The sequence below is a fragment of the Sphaeramia orbicularis genome, chromosome 13, assembly GCF_902148855.1.
Source record: "Sphaeramia orbicularis chromosome 13, fSphaOr1.1, whole genome shotgun sequence".
Classification (NCBI taxonomy): Eukaryota; Metazoa; Chordata; class Actinopteri; order Kurtiformes; family Apogonidae; genus Sphaeramia; species Sphaeramia orbicularis.
In genome coordinates, this window is record NC_043969.1 from 18,036,815 (window position 1) to 18,061,613 (window position 24,799).

A 24,799-nucleotide genomic window follows, 5' to 3' on the forward strand; every position below is an offset into this window, starting at 1 on the left:
CACACACACACACACGCACGCACGCACGCACACACACACACACGCACACACACATGTGAAGATCAGCACACTTTTACAGATCTTTTAACTTCTTCCTTTTTCTGGCTACTCTGGCTAATCATACTGCTGTAAAAATAATATTTGTTTACATATTTCCATATTAGGTGAATTGTGTTAAAATATGAGAGTAAATTATCCTTAGAATTACATATTGGATTCTGTACCTCACTTTCACTGTCCAGAGTTAAACTTCAGTGCCACATTTACTGTTCCTTTTATATCCTGAAATTGGAAAAAGTTTCAGTCCTATTAACAACTTCATTTAATGCTCAGATTGTATTACCTATAACTAGATAGGACCCAGTCTTTATGGGACCCTATGGAGAATTAAAATGGCCAGTGCTACTGATTATTGTCATTCCCTGAAGGATTTGTCGTGAGCATAACATTAACAAAGTCTGTCTGGATCAAAATGCACATAATGTCCATTACACTGTGCATGAACATGATACTACCTCTGGCAGAGGCAGCAGTAAATTTACCACTTTTTTAATATAATATTGTGTATAATATTACTTCTATTGGCATAAAAAAAATAAGTCTCTACCTCCAAGCCCTTTTACTGTCTGGGGCATTTTTGATGCCTGACCTTACTATACCTGACTCTAACTTTTATATATATACATATCTATATATATCTATATCTATCTATCTATCTATCTATCTATCTATCTATCTATCTATCTATCTATCTATCTATCTATCTATCTATCTATCTATCTATCTATCTATCTATCTATCTATCTATCTATCTATCTATCTATCTATCTATCTATCTATCTCTCTCTCTCTATATATATATATATATATATATATATATACATATATATATATATATATATATATATATACCATGTTAATAGTTTAATAATACTTAATATTATATTACACTATATATTTACTATTACCTTATTGCTTCTTACCATATAACTAACATAATGACTCTTTATTAAGCATTATCAAGCACTTGTTAATGTCATGCTTTTTCATGACCATATTTAACAAATGACGTGAAATAACACAATGAGCTTCTAATTATTTCTTATTTATAGTAATGACTAAGTAAGTTGTTGTATATGATTTGTTTCTGCTCAGTATGGGCCTTAAAAGGTAATAAGTAAGAAACATAAGTATTCTATTTTGTAATCACTCGACAAACATATTTTCTTGTAGCAAAATACAAGTTACCAGATAACTTTTTTTTTTATCTCTGAATATGTTCCACCTGCTGAAATGAGATCTTGCTCATTACTAATTAGCGGTTTCACTTCTTTGCTTCAGTTATTAATGTCAGTAATTTTAATATAAAAAATGATATTTAAATTTAATGTGTCAACACATTGCATATAATTATAGACATAAAATCTGTTGCAGTTTTTTAATACTGGCCTGTGAAAGCACATTAGAACAGAGGATCACTTATGCACTTTAGCCAGTTGACACTTTGACAGCACATGTGAGAGATTATAGAGTGTCACAAACCTCTTCCTGTAATGTGCGGATGAAACAAATGAAAAAGGTGCTGGTGAGCTTCCTGCTGTATTCTGATTGGCAGGAAATGCTGAGCTCATCCTTTCATCAGAGGATGAACACATGGATCATCCAACACAAGCTCAAGCCAGGTTGAAAGGATGGATTAGAGGGAAAAGAGGGATAGATGAAAGACGGGATAGATGCACTGAGCAAGGGAGAGATGAAAGAGTGGATGATGAAATAAGTGAAGGTCAAGAGAGAAAGAGCAAAGGACTGATGTGATTGATGTGATACAGCTTGTTTTTATAAGGCACACCGGCTGCTCTGTGCCTGTGTGTGCATGTACTGTATGCATTAAAGTGTGTGTGTGCTGGTGTGACTCCTGGCAAAAAAATTACTATTGATCTTATGGTGTGTCCAAGGACCTCGTTTTCCACTAGATTTTTCTCTGCCTTCTTTGCCTCAGTCCTCTGATTATCTTATGTTAGATAAAATCAGCCACAGCCCTACAGGAAATAAGTGATTTTTTTTTCTTTCCTCCTTCCCTCACACTACTGTTCTTCTCTGTGGTTCTGTTATCACGGTATGATGATTATGATGATCATGATGGTATTTTCCTGAAACACACACCTAAACAGCCTCCAGCGACCAAAAGCATCCCCTGATGTTAAATGTTTAATAATTTTTGAACCACCTATCCTTTGGGTAGTAAAACTCATTTGACAGTAGTTCTAGGTCTTTGGCTGTACGTTCACACTGCAGATCTTAATGCTCAATTCAGATTTTTTCCTGAAATCACATTTTTTTTGCACGGTTGTTCACATTATAATTTAAATGTGACATACTTGTGAACAGTCTACGACCCTGATGTGACAAGCAGGACACTGTGTTTATGGAAGTAAACATGGATCTTAATGGGTCAAATATGACGTGTGTCGCATTTCAGTGATGTAAAAGTTGGATAAAATGCAACGTGACCATTCAGACTGCATTGCAAAACATCAAATATGTATCGGATTTAGGACCACATATGAAATGACCTGGGTCTGAGTCAGATTGGTGCTGTTCAAACTGTCATAAAAAATACATATGGGTTACATATGGGCAAAAAAAGTCAGATTTCATCTCTTTTGCCTGTAGTCTGAACGTAGCCTCAAAGGGTTAAATCACTTGGAGGACCAATATTTTTATTTGTTAAACCAAGGCCAAGAAGACAAATAGAGTACTTCTTTGTGTGTCATCTGCAACAGCTGATTATCTCTGCAGTCTGTTATTTGAGTGACGTGTGTTGTCAGACTGTTATTATACATGTCAGAGTCACTGTACACCCTTCATTAAATATTGCACAACCATCACACGTTTTATTGGACTCAAATTTCTCTTAGTTTACATGGTGGAGGACATGGAAAACAGGAAGCACTTATATAATTTAGTCATGTTGTAAACATATTTAAGGATAATCCAAAGAATATCGTGAGACTTTTCTTTTGAAAGGCTTTAGAAACTCTGAAATTCTCTGAATGACATCTACTGCTGTTACACCCACTGATATATGATAATAGATTTTGCCTTCTCTCACCTTATGTGCATCCAACACACACCATAAGCCTGAATCCTCAAAAATAATAGAAGTGAGCTGCCACTCCTCTGCTGCACTGTGAACTTGACTGCTCTTTGAGCCCTCTGCTTTAATTCTCAAAAATACCACCCTCCCTCTGTCTTACTCCTGCTTCCTCACTCAGTTCCTTTTTCACCTCTAAAAAAGTCAGGAACAGAAGAGTAGAGGATAAAGAATAGTAGGAACAGCAGTTGGGAGTCAGATATCATGTCATCTCTGACCTTGAAGACACAAAGTGAAGAGAGAAAAAGAAACCACGGGCAGGCGCAGCAGACTGTAAAGTACGAACAGTATGCTGCAGCTAAATAGGCAGAATGGAGGGGCATTTAGGGGCCTGCTCTAAATCACCAGTGGCTCTGACAGCATGGAATAAAAAGATGATATAAGAGAGCCAAAGGGCAAAAGAGAGAGAGGGAATGTATCCATGTTGACTGTGTGTATGTATCTGGGTCTGGAACTAACTTTGTCATACATTATTAAATAGTTACAACATACAGTTATTCATATTTAAAAATCTTGATGAATTAGACTAAGTGAAAATGGGACCTTTAAGTTTGATTTGTACAAGTAAGAACACCCCATTCATTCAGAAAATTACTTTTCCTGGTGGTTTGGAGGTTCATCATTAAACTAATGCAAAATAAATAAATAAAACACCGTTCCCCACTGACACTGTTCACATTAGTTATCGCCATTAACGCTGACAGACTGGAACTGGTGGAGTGGTGGGAGGACAAATTTATGGATTTAATCTTAATCCAGATATGACTGTATATATAACTCTTTTTAGGCAGCAAGAAATGACTCTACAGCCACTTTGAGCATGAAATCAGTTCCCTAAAATGCTTTTTAAAAATCATGACGAAGCTTCAAATCTGTGTAGTGTGTTTGCATACTGGGAAATATCATGGGAAGTGTTTGCTGATGCTTGTGTTTTTGCAGATGTTGCTACCCTGTATGCAGCAGTATTACAGCAATGCAGTGTTACTATGTATATGTTAGCAATGAACACAACACAGACAGTCTAATCATATATAATTATGTGTAAAAAGATTAAAGCGATTAACTGCAAAGGCCATTTTAGTAAAATAGACATAAAATTCCACACATTTGTCAGAAAAATCTGTTGTAAATCGCCAGTTAAAACAGGCTGTCTGTGAGCTCAGACGTGCAAGCCCTCTCACTTTGTATCCTCATTGCGTGTGGTTGCAAGGTCACAGGGTGAGACAGCCAGCTACGCCGTCACACACACTCACACAAACACATTAACTGATCATGCCGCCACAGAGGGGATTAGGCTGAGAAGCCGACAGGGTTAGGAGGGTTAGGGTTAAAGTCTGTTTGTGAGTGTGTGTGCACAGAAGGCGGGAGTACCACATACTGTCATGGCACGCAGAATTAGAATTAAAACTGATTTCCAAATTACTTTCTCAAGAGCGAGGCAGCAGCTGCACAGAGCAGCATGGGAGATGAGGTGATCTCAGCTACACACGGCCATGTTTAGATTGAACTTGACTTGGAAAGTTTAAATACATTGGAGAAACACATCACAATAAAGCAGTCCAAATTAGTTGTGAAGTGGCAACTATAGAATTTTGTTAGCCAAGAGTCATAATATACAGGAAGCATTCTTGAACTTTTGGTGATCCCAGAGGAAGTTATTTTTGTGTGTCTTCTTCCACATTAAGATTCAAGCGTAGGAGTGCACACAAAAGCAGCTGTAGGGGTTTGGTATGTATCTCAAGAACATTTCAGTGATGCTTGTAATTGTAAAAGCATACTGCCCACACCCAAACCAATCAGCCTGTAAATGCTGATTTCTCTGTAACATGAAATGATAGTAAATTTAAAGTAAGTAACGTTTTTAAGTTGTACTCTTTTTGAATTTACTTAACAAATGGCTATGGTGAAAAAACGGACTCTAGCGCTCTATCTCATTCCAGGGAGCAAAAGAGACAAAGTGAGCAACAGCTGTCCCAACAAGATGCCTCAGAGAAGGAGCAGAGGGAAAAGCTACTCAGGTATTGTCTTCTGTTTCCTCCACAATCCCTGTATCCATGGGTCTCATCCTCCTCGTACTTTGCTTCATCACTCTTCTCCATCTCCTTCCTCTCAGAGACAAAGAGGTAGGGATATTAGTGTCAGCTGAGATCTGCTCTTAGATCAATTGAGAAGATCTTAGGCTCCATAAAGTGCCAGTGACACAGCAGAGAGTCTCATGTGAGGCTGGCGTAACAGATGGAAGCACTTCTTAGTTGGCGTGGAGTCATGTTTCTCACACACACTCATTTGTGCGCACAGACTTGCACATAGATACACAGAGACCCAGCGTCACTTCAACTGGAGTGCATCACACTAATATGTAGGCAGACACATGTGTGCACACACCCAACCCACATGCGTCCAGCCACAGACAGACAAATACACTCAGAGCCTCTCATCTTTCCACAAAGGCGTTGGGTGTATGTGGGGTGTGTATTTTTTCACATGGTATCTGCTGGTATTCTTTTTCTAAGCCACCGGCAGCCTGGTGTGTTCAATTACACTGTCGATTTATTTCCCTTCCCACACAGCAGTCTCTGATCTCACCCTCTGGCTCCTATAGAGCTCAACATATGATAGTACTCCACTGTGGGGGTGAAGGCTATTTCAGAAGGGCTTAGAGGGGTGAGAATCACCCCCCAAAGCTCAGTGAAAAGGTAATGGGAGGCAACAATTTACCAAATTGTACAAGATTGGAGACCTTAGGTGCTCAAAGATAACATTTATCATAATGTAAACATGTATGTAATATTTAATTATAAATGGCAGATTTGTCTTTCTTCTCTTTATATTTTCTGTTTCACAAGTGTATGTTTCTGTTTTCTGTGTTTCCTGCACTTTATTTTTGTATTTGCAGCTGTCAACTGCGCAAGTTCCCCTTGGTGGGATCAAGAAAGTCTTATCTCTTTTGTCTAAAACCTGCTGAGATTTTTTTTATGCAAAAGTATATTCTCTTTAGTGGTGTGTCCACTTTCTATTTCACTTTGTTCAAATGGCTTTTTAAGTTCCTCTTTGCTCTTTATATGGACATAATAGCAGGAAATCTACTTTAGGACAAGGCTTATTGCAGAGTGAAGATATTTGCTTCTTCTAATGTCTGTTTATCAATATAAGTCAATATATATCAATATAAGTATCTGGTTTATTATTGTGTCTAAATCCTGTGGCACTTGTGTTTGTGAGTCGTACACTGTGTCCATTTTTTTTTTATATATATGTGTACTAACAGCTCAGTGTTCCAGCCTCCAGTCTGTGACTATAAAGAAGTCTAATGGGGCAGAGACGAGACAGCTTCTCTCTTATGTAATAGTGTTTCTCTGATGCTTACATTTGTCTGTTACCTTTCAGAGTTACAGAGTAGTTACTGCATGTGTGAGTGTAACTTTGTGTGGTTAGCGTCCTTGTGAATGAATGAATGAATGAATGAATGCTTCTTTAATATAAATTCTGGTCAAAAAAATACTCCCCCTTAAATTTTTTTGCTATGAACATCCAAACTGTGTCTGTTCTCACTTGAGTCATCTGCATTTCTCTAACAGGTTAAAAGGGGAGTTGGAGGAGAAACACGAGAGGTTGTTGTCCTGCCAACAAAAGTGTGACACTTTACATGAGGAGTTATCATCATGGCAACAGAGAGAGGAAAAAATGAACTGGAAGTACTCTGCAGCTGAAGAGGAAGTGACACAACTCAGGAAAGCTTTGGAGAGAGTCCAGCAGGAAACTAGAGAACTGAGGAGAGAGAGGTGAGGATAGTACATCTGTTCTGTCTGATCTGACCCACTTTGTGTTCTGTTCTGGAAAAACAAACACTGTGTTGTAAATCACTCATTCATTCACCACTCTTTATATAATAAACAGTAGTTCACTCAGTGGTCAATGGTAAACAGAGATTTGAGGTATTTTGTGACAGAACTGACAATATTTCCACACAAAATGTGGTGCATTGTGGACGCTATTTTGAGTTCACTGCAATATTTTTTCCTTTACATTAGGGACATTGCCACAGAATGAAAAAAAAAACGCCATAAAATTAATTTTGTAGTGCATAGTAAGTGATATGGGACACAGATGCTGTCATGTATTTAACCAGGTTTTATGTGACTTTTGGTAAAACTGCTGACTGAACACCAGATTTAGTACAGGGCCTGGCACTGCTTTTCTATTTTGCTTTTCTGTTCTATCGCAAGCATGGTCTGGCGGCTGTGTCTACCCCAGCTGGTGTAATAGATTGTTTTGTTCTAATGCTAAATATTTACAACCCTTTTGTGCCAGAGAGGACATGGGGTGAGTACAGTCAACAATCCTGTGTGAGCAATGTGTGTATGTCTACAAAGGCCTACGTCCTTGGTCTGAATACAGGGTGAGTAGATCCAATAGAGCATTTGGAGATTTGCCCGGTCTCTTACATAAGGTGTTACCTCTCCCTGTGGGACTGGTGCATTCTGTTTAGCACACTATTCAGTAACATTGTGTTTGTGTCTGTTTATTCATGTCATTAATATTTGATACTGTAGGTGCTACTGTTGCACTACTCATTGGGATGAACCCACAAAGAATTGATTGCAATCGCTAATTGGGAGCAGCATGCATTCTGCTCAATTTCAAAAATGTTTTCACAAGATATTTTGCACTATTGATATGTTATGCTGCTATGCTACGTTGATTAAGTGTTGCACTTGCAATATTGCCTTTATTTTGCATTGGGAGCTTCCAGTGTTACCAGTTTTTCCACATTTCAGCCATAAATAGGTCCAAAATTCATGTTGCAAAAACCCTTAAACTCATACATACACTTGGTTTTTTAATGAAGATAGATGTTTGCACACAGAACTCTCCTCACTCAAACTAAAGTTCAGGCTTCTGTGGTATTTCTATACTGAAATGTCCATCAAAAAATGTTTCAGGTGTTATTTCATGTAGGTCGGAATTATGCTTTTAATTAATATCTACTTCTTAAAATAATGTTATGTGTCTTTTAATATATCTATAGTTTCACAGAAACATTAACAATGATGTTCTGTTTGGTGTCACAGTTGGATGTGTGTTCAAGCGTCTTCAAACTCCAAAAGAGGGTGTAGACATATATGCATTGTGCAGAAACAGTAATGGGTTTTACACCTGTCAGTCAGAATAAGTGACATATAAGTTGTGTGTTCTGAGACTCCTGAAATATGATCGTAAGGATGGATGTATATGCAATAATCTACAGTGATCAGTGACTCAGCATCAGTGACTTCTTTCCTGTGCAGGTACTTTACGAATACTACACAATATTCTTGTTACTTTTTATTAACACCATGGACAGATTGCAGTTCCTCACAGAGCTGACATCTGCAGAAAACCCTTCACGTTCACATTCATACCTAGAGACAAATGAAAGCCACAAATGATCCAATTAAGGTGCATGTCTTTGGACTATGTAAAGCCAGAGTCCTTGGAGGAAAAAAAACTCCATACAGAAAGTCCCACGTTGAAAAGTTCTCTAAAAAGAACACATAGTTTGGAAAGCATGAAATTCTCTTAAGATTTTGTATTTGATTAAGGCTGTTAGTTTTCCAGCAAGTATAGACTCCATGTGGTTGAAGGCCAAAACAAAGTGGTAGATGTGGATGCATAGTAGTGTTAAGTACGCCCCATTCAGGCTGAGAATAGAAATATCACTGGTTTGATGGGACTGTGTGCATGTGATTGGGAACACGTCCTAGAATAACCTCGGTTTCCAACCTTAGAATAAAACAAAGAGACACCAAAGCTACACTTTCCTACAATGTCCTTAGCTGAACTTGTTTCAGTTATGAGTGGCCTTGTGGGTAGTGTGAGAGGGTGAATGTCCTTCCTTCAGATGTGCAGAGAGTTTCAAAGCAGAGCTGGCTGAATTACTATGTGTTCCACCACAGGCATTCATACATGTACACATACTGTATGTCCTCGCACACAAGCACACAAGCCAAGATAGATTTAATTCAGTCCTTGCTATAAAGAGATTTTACCACTTCCACTGACCTCCAGTGGTCCATGAAATGATATGCTGTTCATACATCTGTGTGACATGAACACACACAGAGATCTATACTACAATTTATGCACCCTATCAACACTGCTCCTTGCTTCCATATGATACTTTATCCCTGTCATTGAAATCTTTTTCTGACCCTTCCCAGCACACAGGTCCCAACATACACATTCCCCATTTAAGCTCTGTGTCAGACCGGCTGTTACCTGATCTTAACAAAAACACTTGAATTGAGATGTTATTTCTGCTGTTAGGGAGCTCTCAGTCCAACCAAAGACTTAGTTTGATGATGTCCTGAAGTATTGTGGTGGGATCAAGCTGTGATTTTCAACATCATGGCTGATGAAAATCTGTCTGATGCTTACAGACAAGCTAATGTACACTGCATGTATTGATGTGACTTAGTTTAGAATTTAACCTAATTGTTAAATTAGTCATCAGTCAGCATATATATATATATATATATATATATATATATATATATATATATATATATATATATATATATATATATATATGTATATATATATATATATATATATATATATATATATATATATATATATATACACACACACACACACACACACACACACACACACACACAGGGTGGGGAAGCAAAATTTACAATGAACATTTAGTTGTTTTTTCTCAGCAGGCACTACGTCAATTGTTTTGAAACCAAACATATATTGATGTCATAATCATACCTAACACTATTATCCATACCTTTTCAGAAACTTTTGCCCATATGAGTAATCAGGAAAGCAAACGTCAAAGAGTGTGTGATTTGCTGAATGCACTCGTCACACCAAAGGAGATTTCAAAAATAGTTGGAGTGTCCATAAAGACTGTTTATAATGGAAAGAAGAGAATGACTATGAGCAAAACTATTACGAGAAAGTCTGGAAGATACTATTAAAGAAGAATGGGAGAAGTTGTCACCCGAATATTTGAGGAACACTTGCGCAAGTTTCAGGAAGCGTGTGAAGGCAGTTATTGAGAAAGAAGGAGGACACATAGAATAAAAACATTTTCTATTATGTCAATTTTCTTGTAGCAAATAAATTCTCATGACTTTCAATAAACTAATTGGTCATACACTGTCTTTCAATCCCTGCCTCAAAATATTGTAAATTTTGCTTCCCCACCCTGTATATATATATATATATATATATATATATATATATATATATATATATATATATATATATGTATATATATATATATATATATATATATATATACACACACACACACACACACACACACACACACATATATAACTATATATATATATATATATATATATATATATATATATATATATATAAAATCATCCCTGAAGAAACATCTATTCATCTTTCAGACTATGGTAAACTGTACACTTAAATTCAAAGTTGTTGTATTTTGAAGATATATGACTGAAGCAAAATAAATTGTGCAGTAAACTGACATAAATCCAGCAGTATTTACGATTACACATAAGATCTGTCCTGCAGATTGTGTTGAAAATTTGATAAATGTGCGGAGTAGTGAAAAATTAATGTTGGTGTGTTCCCTTCTTTTGTGTGATGGGTGGCTCTGACCCACAGTCTGCAGTGTTGAATAATGTGCACTGATGTGATGTTTATGATCTGTTTTGAAGTGACAGTGAAAAAGACAGTGTTGGTATCCAACAAGGAGAACACAAGAATTTCCCCAAACCAGAGGCAATTAAGGGGTGGTGGTTAGAAGATAAGCACAAAAACATGAGTGGAGATGGATTAACGGAGGAGGGACAAGGGAGGAGATACGTAGAGGACACAGGAAAGGAGGGAAAGAAGGAAGTGAGGAGGCGGAAAGAAAGAGAAAGAGCGGAGGAGAGGGATTGTTGCAGGGAGGGAGGAGGGAGACCGTGACTGTGGTTGCAGTGGTTACTTCACACACACTGTCTGGCTCTTGCATGCACCCAGCCTGGGTCACGGAGGCCGCACACCATCTCCACACACATGAAACATGACAGCCCACCGTTGATTCAATATAACTGACAGAAATCTAAAAACAGAGAGACGGAGTGAGAGAGGAAAAGTGGAGAGAGAGGGAAATACGAGCGAAAGTGGCAGAAACTGGAGAGAGTAAAAGATTTAAAAGTCAAGAGAGGTCAGGAGTATCTGTGCAGTTCCTCATCCATCTGTTAAATGTGAGAGGACTGGTTTCAAGTGGTTTCAAGTAGCAGAGGAATGTTTTCGTGACAGAAATTATGATCCCAAAACTCTCCTCTCTCCCTTCCCCAATACAGTGAAGCAGCTTCAGGCTTAATTTATTAAAGTGGTTGAAAAGAGTAATTAAGAAGACATCTTGTAACACTGTATCTGTGATCTCACACCTTTTTACAGCTCTCTCTGTCTCTTCTGTTTCTGTATTTATTTATTTATTTATTTTCATTTTTCTTTCCCTGCTTCCCAGAGTGGAACATATTATATCATCCTTGTCTGGGTCTTCACTTTTATTGTGGCTCTCAGTGCTTTTTATTCATTTGTCATAAATTGCCATTGTTGTAAATTCATATGTCAAAATTATTTTTACAAGGGAGCTCTTTTCTGCTTTGAAAATGTGAGTGTGAGAGGAGATTCTTGCCTCTGAAATCTTCTTTCCAGGTAGACATTTATGTCCCTGGGAAAGAAAAGAGGATGTGTGAGATGATGTCAGCAGAGGTTCCTGTTAACTTTTCATCTTCACTGTTTACTCATACACAATAAAAACTATTTCAAGTTGCCCTTTAGCTGTACCCTAACAGACGGACAGAATTTGGAGTGCAGTCAGCCTGCTTTGTCTGCATGTACGCACAAAGATTGTATCAGCATAAAATGGAAGAGGGAATGTGCCTTTTGATGAGGTAGCAGCCGCTCACACTGCACACTCACACTCACTTACACACACACACCCTCGCCTGTCCTTAAAAGCAGCCTGGCGTGTGAGCGAATGAGAGAGTGCTCCCACGTTTTCCCATCATTCCTCCCTGTAATCCCCCCAGACCTCCTTCTGGGGGCTGAATTTGCACGCTTATGCTCCCCAGGGGGTCACACACACGCACAGACACACATGCCAACATACACACACAAAAAAGTTGATTGTAGAAACTCTGGTGCACAACCTTTTCAAGGCTCTACTTTTTTTTGACGATCAGAGCTGGAATTTTATTCGACAGTGAGACACGCAAGCATTCAGACAGACTCACACACACAAACACTTCATGCATCAGCAGTTGGCTGCATATTTAAAAAGACTCCAACTTCAGCAAACTTTCAAATCCTCACTTTAGGGGTTTTTCACCAGCTAAGACCTGGCTGATTACTGACTGCAAAAGCCCCTCGGAGCCTTAGATTTGGACACAAGAGAGACAAAATGTATTATCCTTGTCATGTCATGTGGAGGTGTGCATGCCACATGAAAAGCCTTCATAAAAGTTCTTTTAAGAGGCTTTTTAAGCCATATAGTTAATATCTTTCCTCTCAATCTGGTTCTTTAACAAGACCAGAACACATTTAAATGAGCTTCAGGAGTCAGATCTTGGCATCAAACTTGCAACTTTTAGAAAGCGTTCATGCGTGGCTGTCTGTCTGCCTCTATTTTTATGCTTCTCTGTATGTGTGTGTGTATGTGTGTGTGTGTGTGTGTGTGTGTGTGTATGTGTGTATGTGTGTGTGTGGGATGAGTAGGCTGATGTGATTAGCCAGAGCCAGTGGAGTGAATAATATTGTGTCTGCCCTGACTAGGAAGACATGGAATGTAACTGCTACTCTTTATTACACTGTAGATCATCTCCTCCACTATCAGATACACCACACTGTCAACACGTGTGCACGCATGCACTCACACAGACTGAGCTCACTCACAGACTTTTAATTTTTTTCTCCGCAAATGAGCCTGTTTACAGAGATCGCTGCAACATCCAAGGCTGCATCACATAAGCCTCTGAGTTTTTGATGTATTATTACAAATGTTCCTGGACTGTTTATGCATACTTGTGCTGCCATGTTGCATATGTCTACTGTTGAATACATAATACAGCATGTTATTGATTATTGATATACCCCACAGAACTGTTGGTAGGAGTACTCTTCTCTATTAGTTATGTATATATACACCACAGCTATCTCTGAATCCTGTGTGCTGTTCTGCTTTCTTTGGCAAATTAGTTCTTCCAGTAAAACCATGTTGCTGCTCTGATTCTTTGAAAGCTCACTTAAAGAGCAGAGCCTTTTCTGCCAAATCTGAATGTATAAACAATGTGATAAATGTTCAATTCCTCAACTTGTTTCTGGCTGGACTAATATTTAGACTTCACATCTTATCAGACACAGCAGCTGGTGAAATGACATATTAGTCTTGGACAGAGGATCAACAAATCAATGAAATTTACCCTTTCTGCCCTTTCTATCTCAGCTCCATCTCTCTCACCCTCACGCTCCACATTTTTACATTTTTATCTGTCCTTGTGAGCATTTTTTTTTCTTCCCATCCTCTTTCCATCTATCTGCATGTCCCCTGGGATTGTAGTGAGTCTTCTCATTAAATATTCTTTATGCAATCTGACTTGCTGAAAGGATCATCAAAAGAGTAGCATGTGTAAATATTATCAGAGCTTTTTGGATCATGTCAGATATAGATGTGATGTTGGCGTACTTATCTATTCAACTGCAGAAAGTGCTGCAATGTAAAAAAAAAAAAAAAAAAAAAGTTTCATGGAATGTCGCGTGCATGTTTGACAGTATTTTACACCTCACTCAATGGCTGCTCCAGTGAATGCTATTTGCTATGTGTGTGTCTACATCTTTCTGTGACTATTCCTTGTCCACATTGTTTGTATTTAGGCTAGTTTTACGGTTAGGATCTTTGTAAAATTGCAGCCTCTGTCTGTGATTTTTGACATTTTTATCTCATGTGGGAATCTCAGCAATGGTTTTTAGACACAGCTGGGTGAGTGTCTGTCTCAGCTGTATCGAGTAAGGGAGTGAGTAATTTTGTCCAGGGGCAGTGTTTCTGTTTGGTTTCAGTTATTGCAGATGACCTGATGCCACATTCATTTCCCTATTACATTACTGATGCTCAACTTTGTCTTATTTTGTTGGACAAAGGTTGCATTGGATTGGTAAATAAAATGATAGCTATTTGGAGTGTATATTTTGCCCAGAGTATTCATTTTGTTTCTCTGTGTTTACAGGGACATGTGGACTGAATCTCATGGCAGAGCCCTGAGGAAGATGGAGGAGGACTGCCAGCAGCAACTGGATTCAAAGGTAAGAATTTGTCAGTGCTAACAGTAGAGAGCTGAAGTCCTTAATGGTTATGTCCCATGGGACCGTTTTTCAGAAAAAAGCTGTATTACAGTCAACAACAAAAGTATTTTTTTTATCTTGTTTGAATTATCATTTACAATAAATGATGTGGATGGTTGTCAAGTTAAAAGATAATTTTACAAGTCAAGAAAGGCACAGCTTATGGTAAAACTGTTGAGGACTGTCTAAATGACTGTAAAAATTACTGTAAAATTATTTTATTTTATTCTTAGTTCATTCTTTACTTTATATGGGTGGTGTTTTCTAAGCCTTTTTGGCTTCCACCTCTCCCATGCACATGTTGTTTGATGTTGTTATTATTCACATATTATTATTTTTTTGTGTTTACACGTATTTTGGTAGATTTTTTTTTGTTTCTTTTATATTTTAGATCAACATTGTATTAAACTATTATGTGCTAAAAAAAAAAATACTTAAATAGAAAGACTACACACCCAAATTCATTATCATAACTGTCTCGCTCCATGATCTGTTCAGCGTCGCTGAAGTTGTATCTGAAGTTTCATCATGAACAGACTGGTAGTGATTTCTTCTTGTTCTCTGACTTTCTCACCTCATACTGGAAGACTGAGGTATAATGTGCCAAGACAGCAGCCGTTTTGGTGGTGGTGATGTGTATCACATGCGACAAGAGACTGTCCAAATTGTTTAACACAAAACTAGATGCTTCTCTACTATCTTTGCCATAAATCACAGCTTTATTGAGTGTAAAATTACATTTAAAGTTGATCAACATCATATGTGTGGATAATGGCACAATTCAGACAGATTATTTGTCTCTCTCCATTGAGCACCGTTTATGTTTTCATCAAAGCTAGATGGGGCAGTACCTCAGCTTTCTATAGTCATTTTAATAATGCTTTGACAATAACAGTAATAGTGAAGTAACATAGCATTACAGTTTGTGTTGCAGTCAGTTTCTTTGTGAGCCTGAATAGCTCAGTAGGTAAAGCATCAGACTTTTAATCTGAGGTTCCAGGGTTCAGGTCCCTGTTCAGGGTTGATAAAAGTGATAGAGTCTCTATCCAAGGAATGGAGGATCACCTTGTGACCAAAGGGTTGTTGGTTCTGCACCTTGTCTGTGATGTGTTCATCTAGTGATGGATGCAGAGGAATAGCTGCACATGTAAAATATATGCTAACAAATATAGACCTGGTAATAAACAGCAATGCTTCAATTATTACGATTAATTTTAATATAATGCTAAAGAACAGTGTCTTTTGCAGCTGAATGTGGTTAAAAGAAAGAAGAATATTTGACTGTCAGTCAGTCTCTGTACTTGCAGACAGGCCTAAAGGATGTCCTTTCAGCTGACTAAATGTTCACTAATGTAACTGGATCAGTATGCTCCATGTATTCACTATATTCACTATGTTTTAATAGCATTTAATGAGCTTAGATAAATCAGAACTTTCTTCAGTAGGCTTAGTGACTATGTCTGTGTTGGTTTTCCACAGGCAGACATTTAGTTCTAGTGTCTTGGAGTAAATAGACATGTAGGACGGCGTCCAAGCAATTGTCACAGTTCAGAGAGGTTTAATAGGGGGGATCCTGACACACACAATGTGGATGAGATTATGAGGCTCCAAGACCACCAGTCTGTTTGACACCAGATAAACTAAACAGCCTCTGTCGCTCTGTCTCTTTCTTTCGCATACACACACACACACACACACACACACACACACAGAACACACACAAAACGAATCTGTCTTTTATTAGTCAAACAGTGTAGCAGTCTCTTGTGCCCTGCCTGACTGTCTGCATGTCTGGCAGCAAGAGCCACTGAGGTTTAGTTACATATTATTACAAAGACAACAAAATCTTTGAAAACAGCAAACAAATGGAGCAACAGCATCAATTAGAAAAACAACCAGACTCTTAATAGTTTGCACGTACACTGCAGAAAAGACCAGACAGTGTGTAATTTGACTAGTTATATACTACTGTATTAAAGGTGTGATATGTAACACTCATATGTGCACATATGCTTATGTTGGAGTAGATGTTGGCAGCCTTCATTTCTAGGCAACAGTAGCAAGTGTTGTACACTGTTGGTCCTGTAGTAGAGCAGAGAGAGGCAATGAAGACCTTGGGAGCACGCAAAAGGAAAAAAAAAACATCTTGATTTCTCTACATAGGATTCAGTGTCTTAGATGACAAGGCATCAACAGCATTTAGGGAAGGTGTTCATTTGAAGTTACATTTCTGTCTGTTCACATTTCAGAAATAATAAAGCAGTTAATTCTGTATATTTAACTTGTGCATACTTTTTTCCACAAATGTTACATTTTGCACTTTTAAATGTTTGTCCCTCTGTCTACATACAATGTTTTATGCAGGGACAACAACATTAGCTCCAAAATAAAGCCAGCACATTAATACCTTAAAGTTGCAGTACTGCTGACTGCCACTAGGTGTGTCTCTGACTAGTTACCAAAAATCTGCCTCATATAGAACTTAGCTGCAAAAATACTGTCAATAATTTTTTTTCCACAGCTCATTTTAGTCTTGTCCATTTTATTTGGAATAAGTGATCTCAGGTCAAATAGAGGTTTTTAATGTCTGTCACGTCAGGCTTTGATTGACAGGTCAGTATGACAGGTCACTCCCTAAGTTGGACTTTTGGAGTTTGTTTTTATTCAGTAAAATGCATTTTTTCTGACATATAGCTTGACTGTTAGGGTTAATAGGATCCACTGAAGAGTTTAAAGTGACTTTGCTGCTACAAAGCCAAAGATACAATTGTCTGCCAAGGGTAGGGTCACCAACAGTTGTTTTTCATTTTTATTCTTATGGAAAGGGGGAGAAAAAAGAAAAAGAATGTTCTTCATTGTTTATTACACATTGTACTTCCTGTGAAATCAATAAAAACATTTATTTAAAAAATTACTTTGTTTCACGATGCTTTATGAAGTTTACTGTTTTATTAAGTCAGTAAGGTAACACCTAGCATTAGCTCACTCTAACTCTCCAGACGCCCATAGTTCTGCCTATTTTGTCTAAATATGATCAATTCTGGCTTCAAAAAACCAACCTTGCAACAGGAAAATTGCAAACGACTAGCCTCAGGACAGCAATTCAAAAACCAATGTGTAACATCACGGTTCCTCCATCCAATAGCTATATACATTCTATGATTTTATACATGTATCTGTAAAATATGTTAAACAGTTGATCATGCCTTTGGGTTGCATTCATTAAAACATAACATCCGTACACTTGAAAACCCTTGGCCTGACTTATCAGGCACACTACTACCCCCAGTGGCCTGACTTATCAGTGCATTGCAAAGTTTTTGGACAGACGGACGGACGGATGACCAACTGATAACAATACCCTGTGGCCGGTGTGGGTGAGGGTAATGAGTAATAACACTGGGTTACAAAAAATGTTTTTTGCAAGTTGTCTAGGTTTTTTCAACTGAATTAGGACCATTTTACACCGCTAAATCCAAAAATGACATCTGTTTTTCTCAATCAGGTCAGGTTTTTTTGCTAATTTGATTTTGAAAAATTTAATCTTTTCACAGAATTGATTACATTTTTGTGACTTTATCAGTTGATTTTTTTATATAGTTCTCACCCAAAATAGGTTTTAAGAGAAAAAAAATCATTTTCTAACAGGATTTCTGTTAGGTACAATGGTGTATTCACCGCAGATGTAGCAGAATACGTCAGGCTTATTTTTGCAAGATCTTCTAGTCGAAGCCATTTCATTCACCTGTAATATTAAAAAAAACATTAATCATAAATTGGCAAAAGTAAAATCTTCAGAACTCGTTTATTGCAAGAAATATGAAAGAATTTTGTATCATATGATGTGAAAATGCCCATTAATGTAAGCAAAAATGTTAAAAAGCCAATATGTAGCATAGTTCAGAAAGTTGACCTGATTGAGCAAAATTAATGTGATTTTTGGATTCAGCACACCAAAATGATCCTAAATCAGCTCAAAAAACTTAATAAATTTGTTGTTGACCAGTGTAATTTTATGTTATATTGATGCTACTGCTGTTGCTGCTCATACTCTCTACCAAATAAAACCATAATAAATTAGTGAATAGATATATTTACAGTATGTGGACTCTCAGATATTAATAGCCTCAACTATTAGTGCTCTGTTTCTTCATCTATCAGCTAAAGATTTTACATCACCAGGATTCTTCTTAGAGCACTACGCCTACCTTTCCTTGACAAGATAAACAAGGATGTGTGGGAGGACTGCCCCCACACACATTCATCCAGGTTATTGTACATTCTGAGCTTCCTGACTGTACATGGGGGTTGATCCATAGAAAGGAAGTGGTCACTTTTGTGCACTTTTAAAGACTAATGGCAGCTGTGTACATACTCACACTCTAACACACGCAAACGGATACACACACAAACCCTCCATGCTCCTCACACGTACGTTTACCCAGCAGAGAGGAAGTGGTGTTTTCTCATTTGACCCAACACACGCAATCGTAGTTTTTCATACAGTTTCACAAACCACAAGTATAATACACACACACTCACAGACCCAGATAGACTTTTTCACACGTCAATCTGCTGTTTTTCCCCCCTGACGCCCACATCCACTATTTCTCTTCTTTCACACTTGCACGCATAGCTGCTCCTTCGCACAGATAAACACACACACGCACACATTCAAAGCCACAATGATCCCAGCCCATGGCACTGACAAGCAGTTTGTCTGATCTCCAGTTGCAAGTGAAAAGAAAATAAGGTGGCCTTGGCCAAGCCTAAGTTAAAATATGTCACATGAAACGTCTGCCTCACAAGGACCAGAGCTGAAGTTTTATGTTCCCAATAATCCAATTTTTGAAAGCAAAGGCGTGACAACAAAGCCAGTCACACTGCTGTCATTGTTACACTCCATGTCAAAGCTTTGTCACGGCTTTAAGAGGCTACACAAGTTACACAAAGCATAAGATAGTCCTGCCTCATATAACATAAAAGGGTTCAGACATTGTTTCTACTTTTCACTTGTATTGATGACATAAGGATCAGTTACACATGTATATCTTAGATCTAAATAAATAAGTGAAAGTATTTCTAAAACAAACACACTAAAGGACAATGGCTGTTCTTTCCAATATCCTTCCTTAGCAACTTCAGACACTGTCAGACAATGTTTTCTTTTGAAGCTTTTTGGTTTTGTAAGGCTTTTGTCTGTGTACGTCTGTCTGAATGCATCTTAAACTCTGTAACAAAGATTGTGTGACCTTTCTTTTGCCTGTTTACATCGTGAAGAAGTCAACATTTCACGGTCTCTTATAGGACCCTGAATTGGAGACAGGCCTGAGGATGTGGGCTAGACTGAATTTTCTACTTGGATCTTTCATCAGACACTATTTATACTGTAATGTTTTTGATGTCAAAAGTTTTAGTTAAGTTAGTTTTAGTTTGATTTCACACAGTATAAAATGACTGTGTCTACATTTCCTGCACTGTTGTTTTTCCTTACGTGTCTTTGTCTTCCTCTGTGGTTTTGTAGTTGGCTGATGCCCTAGAAAAGGAGAGAACAAAGAATGAGTTGCACCTGAAGGAGCAGATGGAGGAGCTCCACAGGGACATGGAGCTAGAGCTGACAATTGACAGGGAGAAGAGCCAACTGCTGCTTCGACAGTATCAGCAAGACAGCACACAACTCCTGCAGAAGGTCATTGTATTTACTGTATCAGTCTGTTTTTAATCATGTGCCAATCGATCTTGTGTTTACATCTTTCTCTTTTCTGTTCTCCTTTGGTTTTTTTCACTTCCTTTTACAGTAGTCTGGGATTTTCTGCCTTTCAGGAATTTATGAGCCACTTTGTCCACTAATGCAGTGGTTGTCTGTTCCTGTTTATATTTCTGTTGGTTTACATTTGTGAGCATCTTTCTCACATGTCTTCATCATCACCACAATGAACACCCACTCCGTTCTGACCCACTGACTCCAGACACAAAGACACATGCTGCGGTTTAAGATGTATCAGGCAAATATAGAGGAACACAACAGAAGCACACACAGACAGACTTCCTGCTGTTAACACACACACCCTAAATAGAGATTCACCTGCAGTACTAATTACTGCCTTATGAGAAGTCTTTATTTACATAAAACCACTAATATGGCAGTAGAGAAACAGCAAGAATTTCCTCGCAAGTGATTGTCTTTTCAAGAAGTGTGTAGCAAAATATGGGAAAGCAATTGTGCATGTGATGTGAATAACATTAAATGACTGATAAAAGTAACCTTGTTTACTCAATAGGGGCCTGATGAATAAACAACATGAACATGCAAAAATACCCACTAAACATTTTACATCAAAACTGGATCATCATCATCACAACAAAATAACAGCAGCTAATTGGTGATAATTTTAGGTCATTTTTTTAATATTTGAAAGTAGAAATACTACATATTGCCTTTTACAGCTCACAGATTTATTTGGTCTTTAATCCATTACATTTTAAATTATATAATTTCACCGATAATTAATTGAAAATGGGAGTATGTGAAAACTGGAAAGCTTTTTCCATTCTCCAGCTGGAGGAGAGGGACCAGGAGGTACAAAGACTCGAAGAGGATCTGAAGAAGGAGAGGAGGAGCAGGGAGCAGATACATGAGGAGCTGCAGCGCTCCAAACAGCAGGAGGCACTGCAGCTGAACCAGGCTACAGCTGAACTCCAGATGATGACTGAGAAGAATCGGCAACTACAAGAAGAGGTGTGTGTGTGTATGTACGTGTCAAAACGTCTTCCCAGTTTTGAGAAAGTATCAGAATTTGTCACAACGCATGAGAGAGTAAAGTCATGTTTGCTTTTGTTTCACATATTCTACTGGTGTGTGTCTGTGCCAGCGCTATTCAAACACAGCTAGATTAAATTTAGTAAGCATGTGTTTGTGCGAGTGTGGTCGTGGCAAAGGAAGTGAATGAGACATTTTCAGATGGAATGGGAGACAGAGACAGACAGAGTTCATATTTGCTCTGGCAGCTGAGTGCACAGTGATTGATTTCTGTGCCAGCACCATCTAAATGGAGCTGAATTAGATTGGGACATATATAAGTGAAAAGAGGGAAGCAGTACAGGGTGAGAGCAGGATAGGGTGGCAGCATGAAGGAAGATGGGAACGAAGGAAACGGTGAGTGTGTGTCTGTGTGTGTGCATGTGTGTTTGTGTGTGTGTGTGTGTGTGTGTGTGTGTGTGTGTGTGTGTGAGACAGAGTATGAATGGAAGTGAGTGTGGGAGCAAATTTCATTAAGTAGAACACAGACAAGACAGGAAGTAGAGCATCCTGCAGTGATGAAGTGACTTTGCTCGACACTCAGTGTGTATGTGAACATCTCTGTCTCTGTTGCGTGTCAGCACATGGGTTTCTCCCTCAAAGGGAACAGTCTGACGCCGCTGTCACGATACATGACACATCTGTCTGACCAACGCTTAACACACACATGAACACACACTGCTAAACAAACAATTTAGGATGTTTTCTTTTCTGCCTATGGGAGAAAAATATGGAAAGGCTTTTTTGTATTTGTTCATGTTATTTTTTGTTAGTTTTTATGTATGTGTCTGTTATTTATGTATGTGTGTATTTTTTTTAGGTAGTCTTAAACCAACCGTAGCCTCAAAGTCTTGAGCGCCATCATTGGTAGCATCCTTGTCATTAGTACCAGCTGTGACCACGGCGCACCAAGAGCCAATATATTTGTTTTCAGTGGGTTTAGAGGTTATTGGTTTATTATACCCCCGCCCACCCCAGAGGGCAGTTTCATCTGTCTGTCCATTCGTCTGTCCAAGATTTTTGTCCAACCAGTTTCTCAGACATTACTCACCTGATTCTTTTCTAATTTGACACACATCTTCTGTACCAGTAGGAGAGGTGCAGTGGACAGTTTGATGGTGGAATTTTGATTTTTGGATTATTTACAAATTTAGGAATATTTCAACTTAGAACATTTCTCCAACCAACTTCTCAGACACAATTCACCAGATTCTTTTCAAATTTCACACACATGTTCTTTATGGGTGCAACTGGGTGGGGGTATTAGTAAGCACTGCTTACTTTTTCCACTTCTTTCTATAAATCAGGGATGTGAAACATATGGCCTGTGGGCCAAAATCGGCCCTCCAAAGGGTTCAATCCAACCCTTGGAATGAATTTACAAAGAGCAAAAATTACACAGAAGACACGGACAGTCAAGGATGTCACTGAGTCTTGACAAGTTGTCCTGATCATATATATAGGGATGGGAATTGAGAGCCGCTTCTTTCTGAGAACCGGTTCCCAGTAGCTAGATTTCTTGGAATCGTTTGCCTGCCTGCTTAACGATTCTGCTTATCAATTCTGCCTTCATAGCACATGCACAATGATGTCACGTGTACGCTTCATTGTTTTGGTCAGAACGTAGCCAACATGGTGTTGAGGCAGAAACGGTCTAAAAAGACGACACCAGGTCCACTTGTAACACTTGCAAAGCTTCCATGTCTTCAAAAGGGTGGAATCCCTCCAACATGCTCAAACATTTGTCCACAGCATGTGATTCATTTACAGGAATGTCACGTATTTGATACACTACTGAGCAACGTTTGTGAATGTAGCGGCAGAGTGAACACCAGGCCGTCATCCGGGCCCAGTTTCGGTTCCGGTGCGGGCAACAAACATCGTTCCCCATCAAATACAAGTTTCCGAAGGTAGGGGAAAGGAAATGAGGTGCACAACAACAGGAGATGAGCGGAGTCGAACCAGTTCCATGTAGTAGAAATGCGGCAATAGAGGAATTAGTAAATCGTCTTTAGTTTCACTTTCACTGCACATATGTGTTATATATGTTATATTTTCTGTGCAGAGATGGAAATATAAAAGACAGTTAATGCAAACACATCCGTTTGTACTCTTTTATTCCCTCACCCAATGAGAATCGTTAAGAGAATCGATAAGGAATTGGATCGATAAGCAAACTCGATAATGGAATTGGAATCGTTAAATTCTTAACGATTCCCATCCCTACATATATATATATAATACAAGAAAGATGTGTGATAAGTAAAATATAAGAGCTGATCATCCCAAATGGACTTTCAGTGTAAAATCCAAACATTCCTAAAAGGCCTCAAACATTTGTACTTTTGTTGTTTTACTGGCCAGTTTAAGACATGTGTTTGAAAATGTTTAAAGATACTGAGTTAGATTGCTTGACAAGTAACTAAATAGACTACTTGCAACAGAATAAGTAGAGATCTGTAACCTGTCACAACCTTCCACAATGTGGAATCACAGTCAAGGTAACACCTGGAATATCTGACATGGATCTCTAGACTAGTCTGTGTAGGTCACTGTGAGTCGAACTCCTTATGCCCTTTCTTCCTTTCCTCCTTTCGCCGTCTGTCACAGGGCTCAGGCTGTTGCTGCTTCTCAGCCCACCCACGGTCTCTTTAACTGAGTCCCTCTGTCAGTGCCTGTCCACAGAGGTTCAGCCAGTTCAAGGTGCCCTGATGTCAATTTCACAGCTGACATGCTCTTTTATGTCACTCGTGGACTGTTGGCGCTGCAGGTCCTTTCCCCCGCCACCCTTTTCTTTTTGTTCTTTCTCATCTAATTTAAAGGGGCCAAATGCTTTTTTTCTCCTTCGCTTAGTTCTGCTTGTGGTTTTACAACGAATCAATCAGTCTTATCCCTTCAAATGACCTTTATTTTCCACTTTTTTTCTTTAATTCTTCAGCTTTCCTTTTTGACTTCTTCTGTCTTATGCATTTGTAATCTTCTCACTCAGTTCTTGAGTTAGTCTTTAATGGTCTCTCATTTCTTATCTAACTCAAACTCTATCACACTTTCCTTAATAAAAGTCTTATTGATCTGTGGATGTTTGTGTGTCTGTGTTCGAGATAATCAGGTTTTGATCATGACCTTGTGATGTCTCTCTGGTGTTAAGAGTGTGTTGCAGTGACTTTCCATCATTGTATCTTGAAGCAATGAGTGACCCCAAGTTCATTTTAGAGAGCGAAAAAAGGAATAAAAAAGCAGGGTTGTCAGAAGATATTAATAAACCTGACTATTGTGATGTGATACTGTATTAATATCCAGAAACAGGTAGGCTGTTTTCTTTTAATTAATACTTTATATGCAAGATTTGTGGTTCATTTTATCTTGTTTAAACCACCGACTTGGTTGTTCTACAAGTAGTGTGATGATGTTAAAGGTTAACTTGCTTAATTATCCCCATGACGAATACAGTCTTTGCATTTTATCCATCTTAA

At 38.3% G+C, this 24,799-nt stretch overlaps 1 protein-coding gene across 1 annotated transcript in view; it reads left to right on the forward strand.

The window, feature by feature from the left end:
* Positions 1-24,799, forward strand: part of lekr1 (Leucine-, glutamate- and lysine-rich protein 1) — an 82,477-nt gene that overhangs the window by 50,093 nt on the left and 7,585 nt on the right. Inside the window, exons 7-11 of the mRNA XM_030153171.1 lie at positions 5,095-5,172; positions 6,733-6,936; positions 14,413-14,488; positions 20,052-20,216; positions 21,087-21,266. Coding sequence (XP_030009031.1) covers positions 5,095-5,172; positions 6,733-6,936; positions 14,413-14,488; positions 20,052-20,216; positions 21,087-21,266 — 703 coding nt within the window. The remainder of the gene's footprint in view (positions 1-5,094; positions 5,173-6,732; positions 6,937-14,412; positions 14,489-20,051; positions 20,217-21,086; positions 21,267-24,799) is intronic.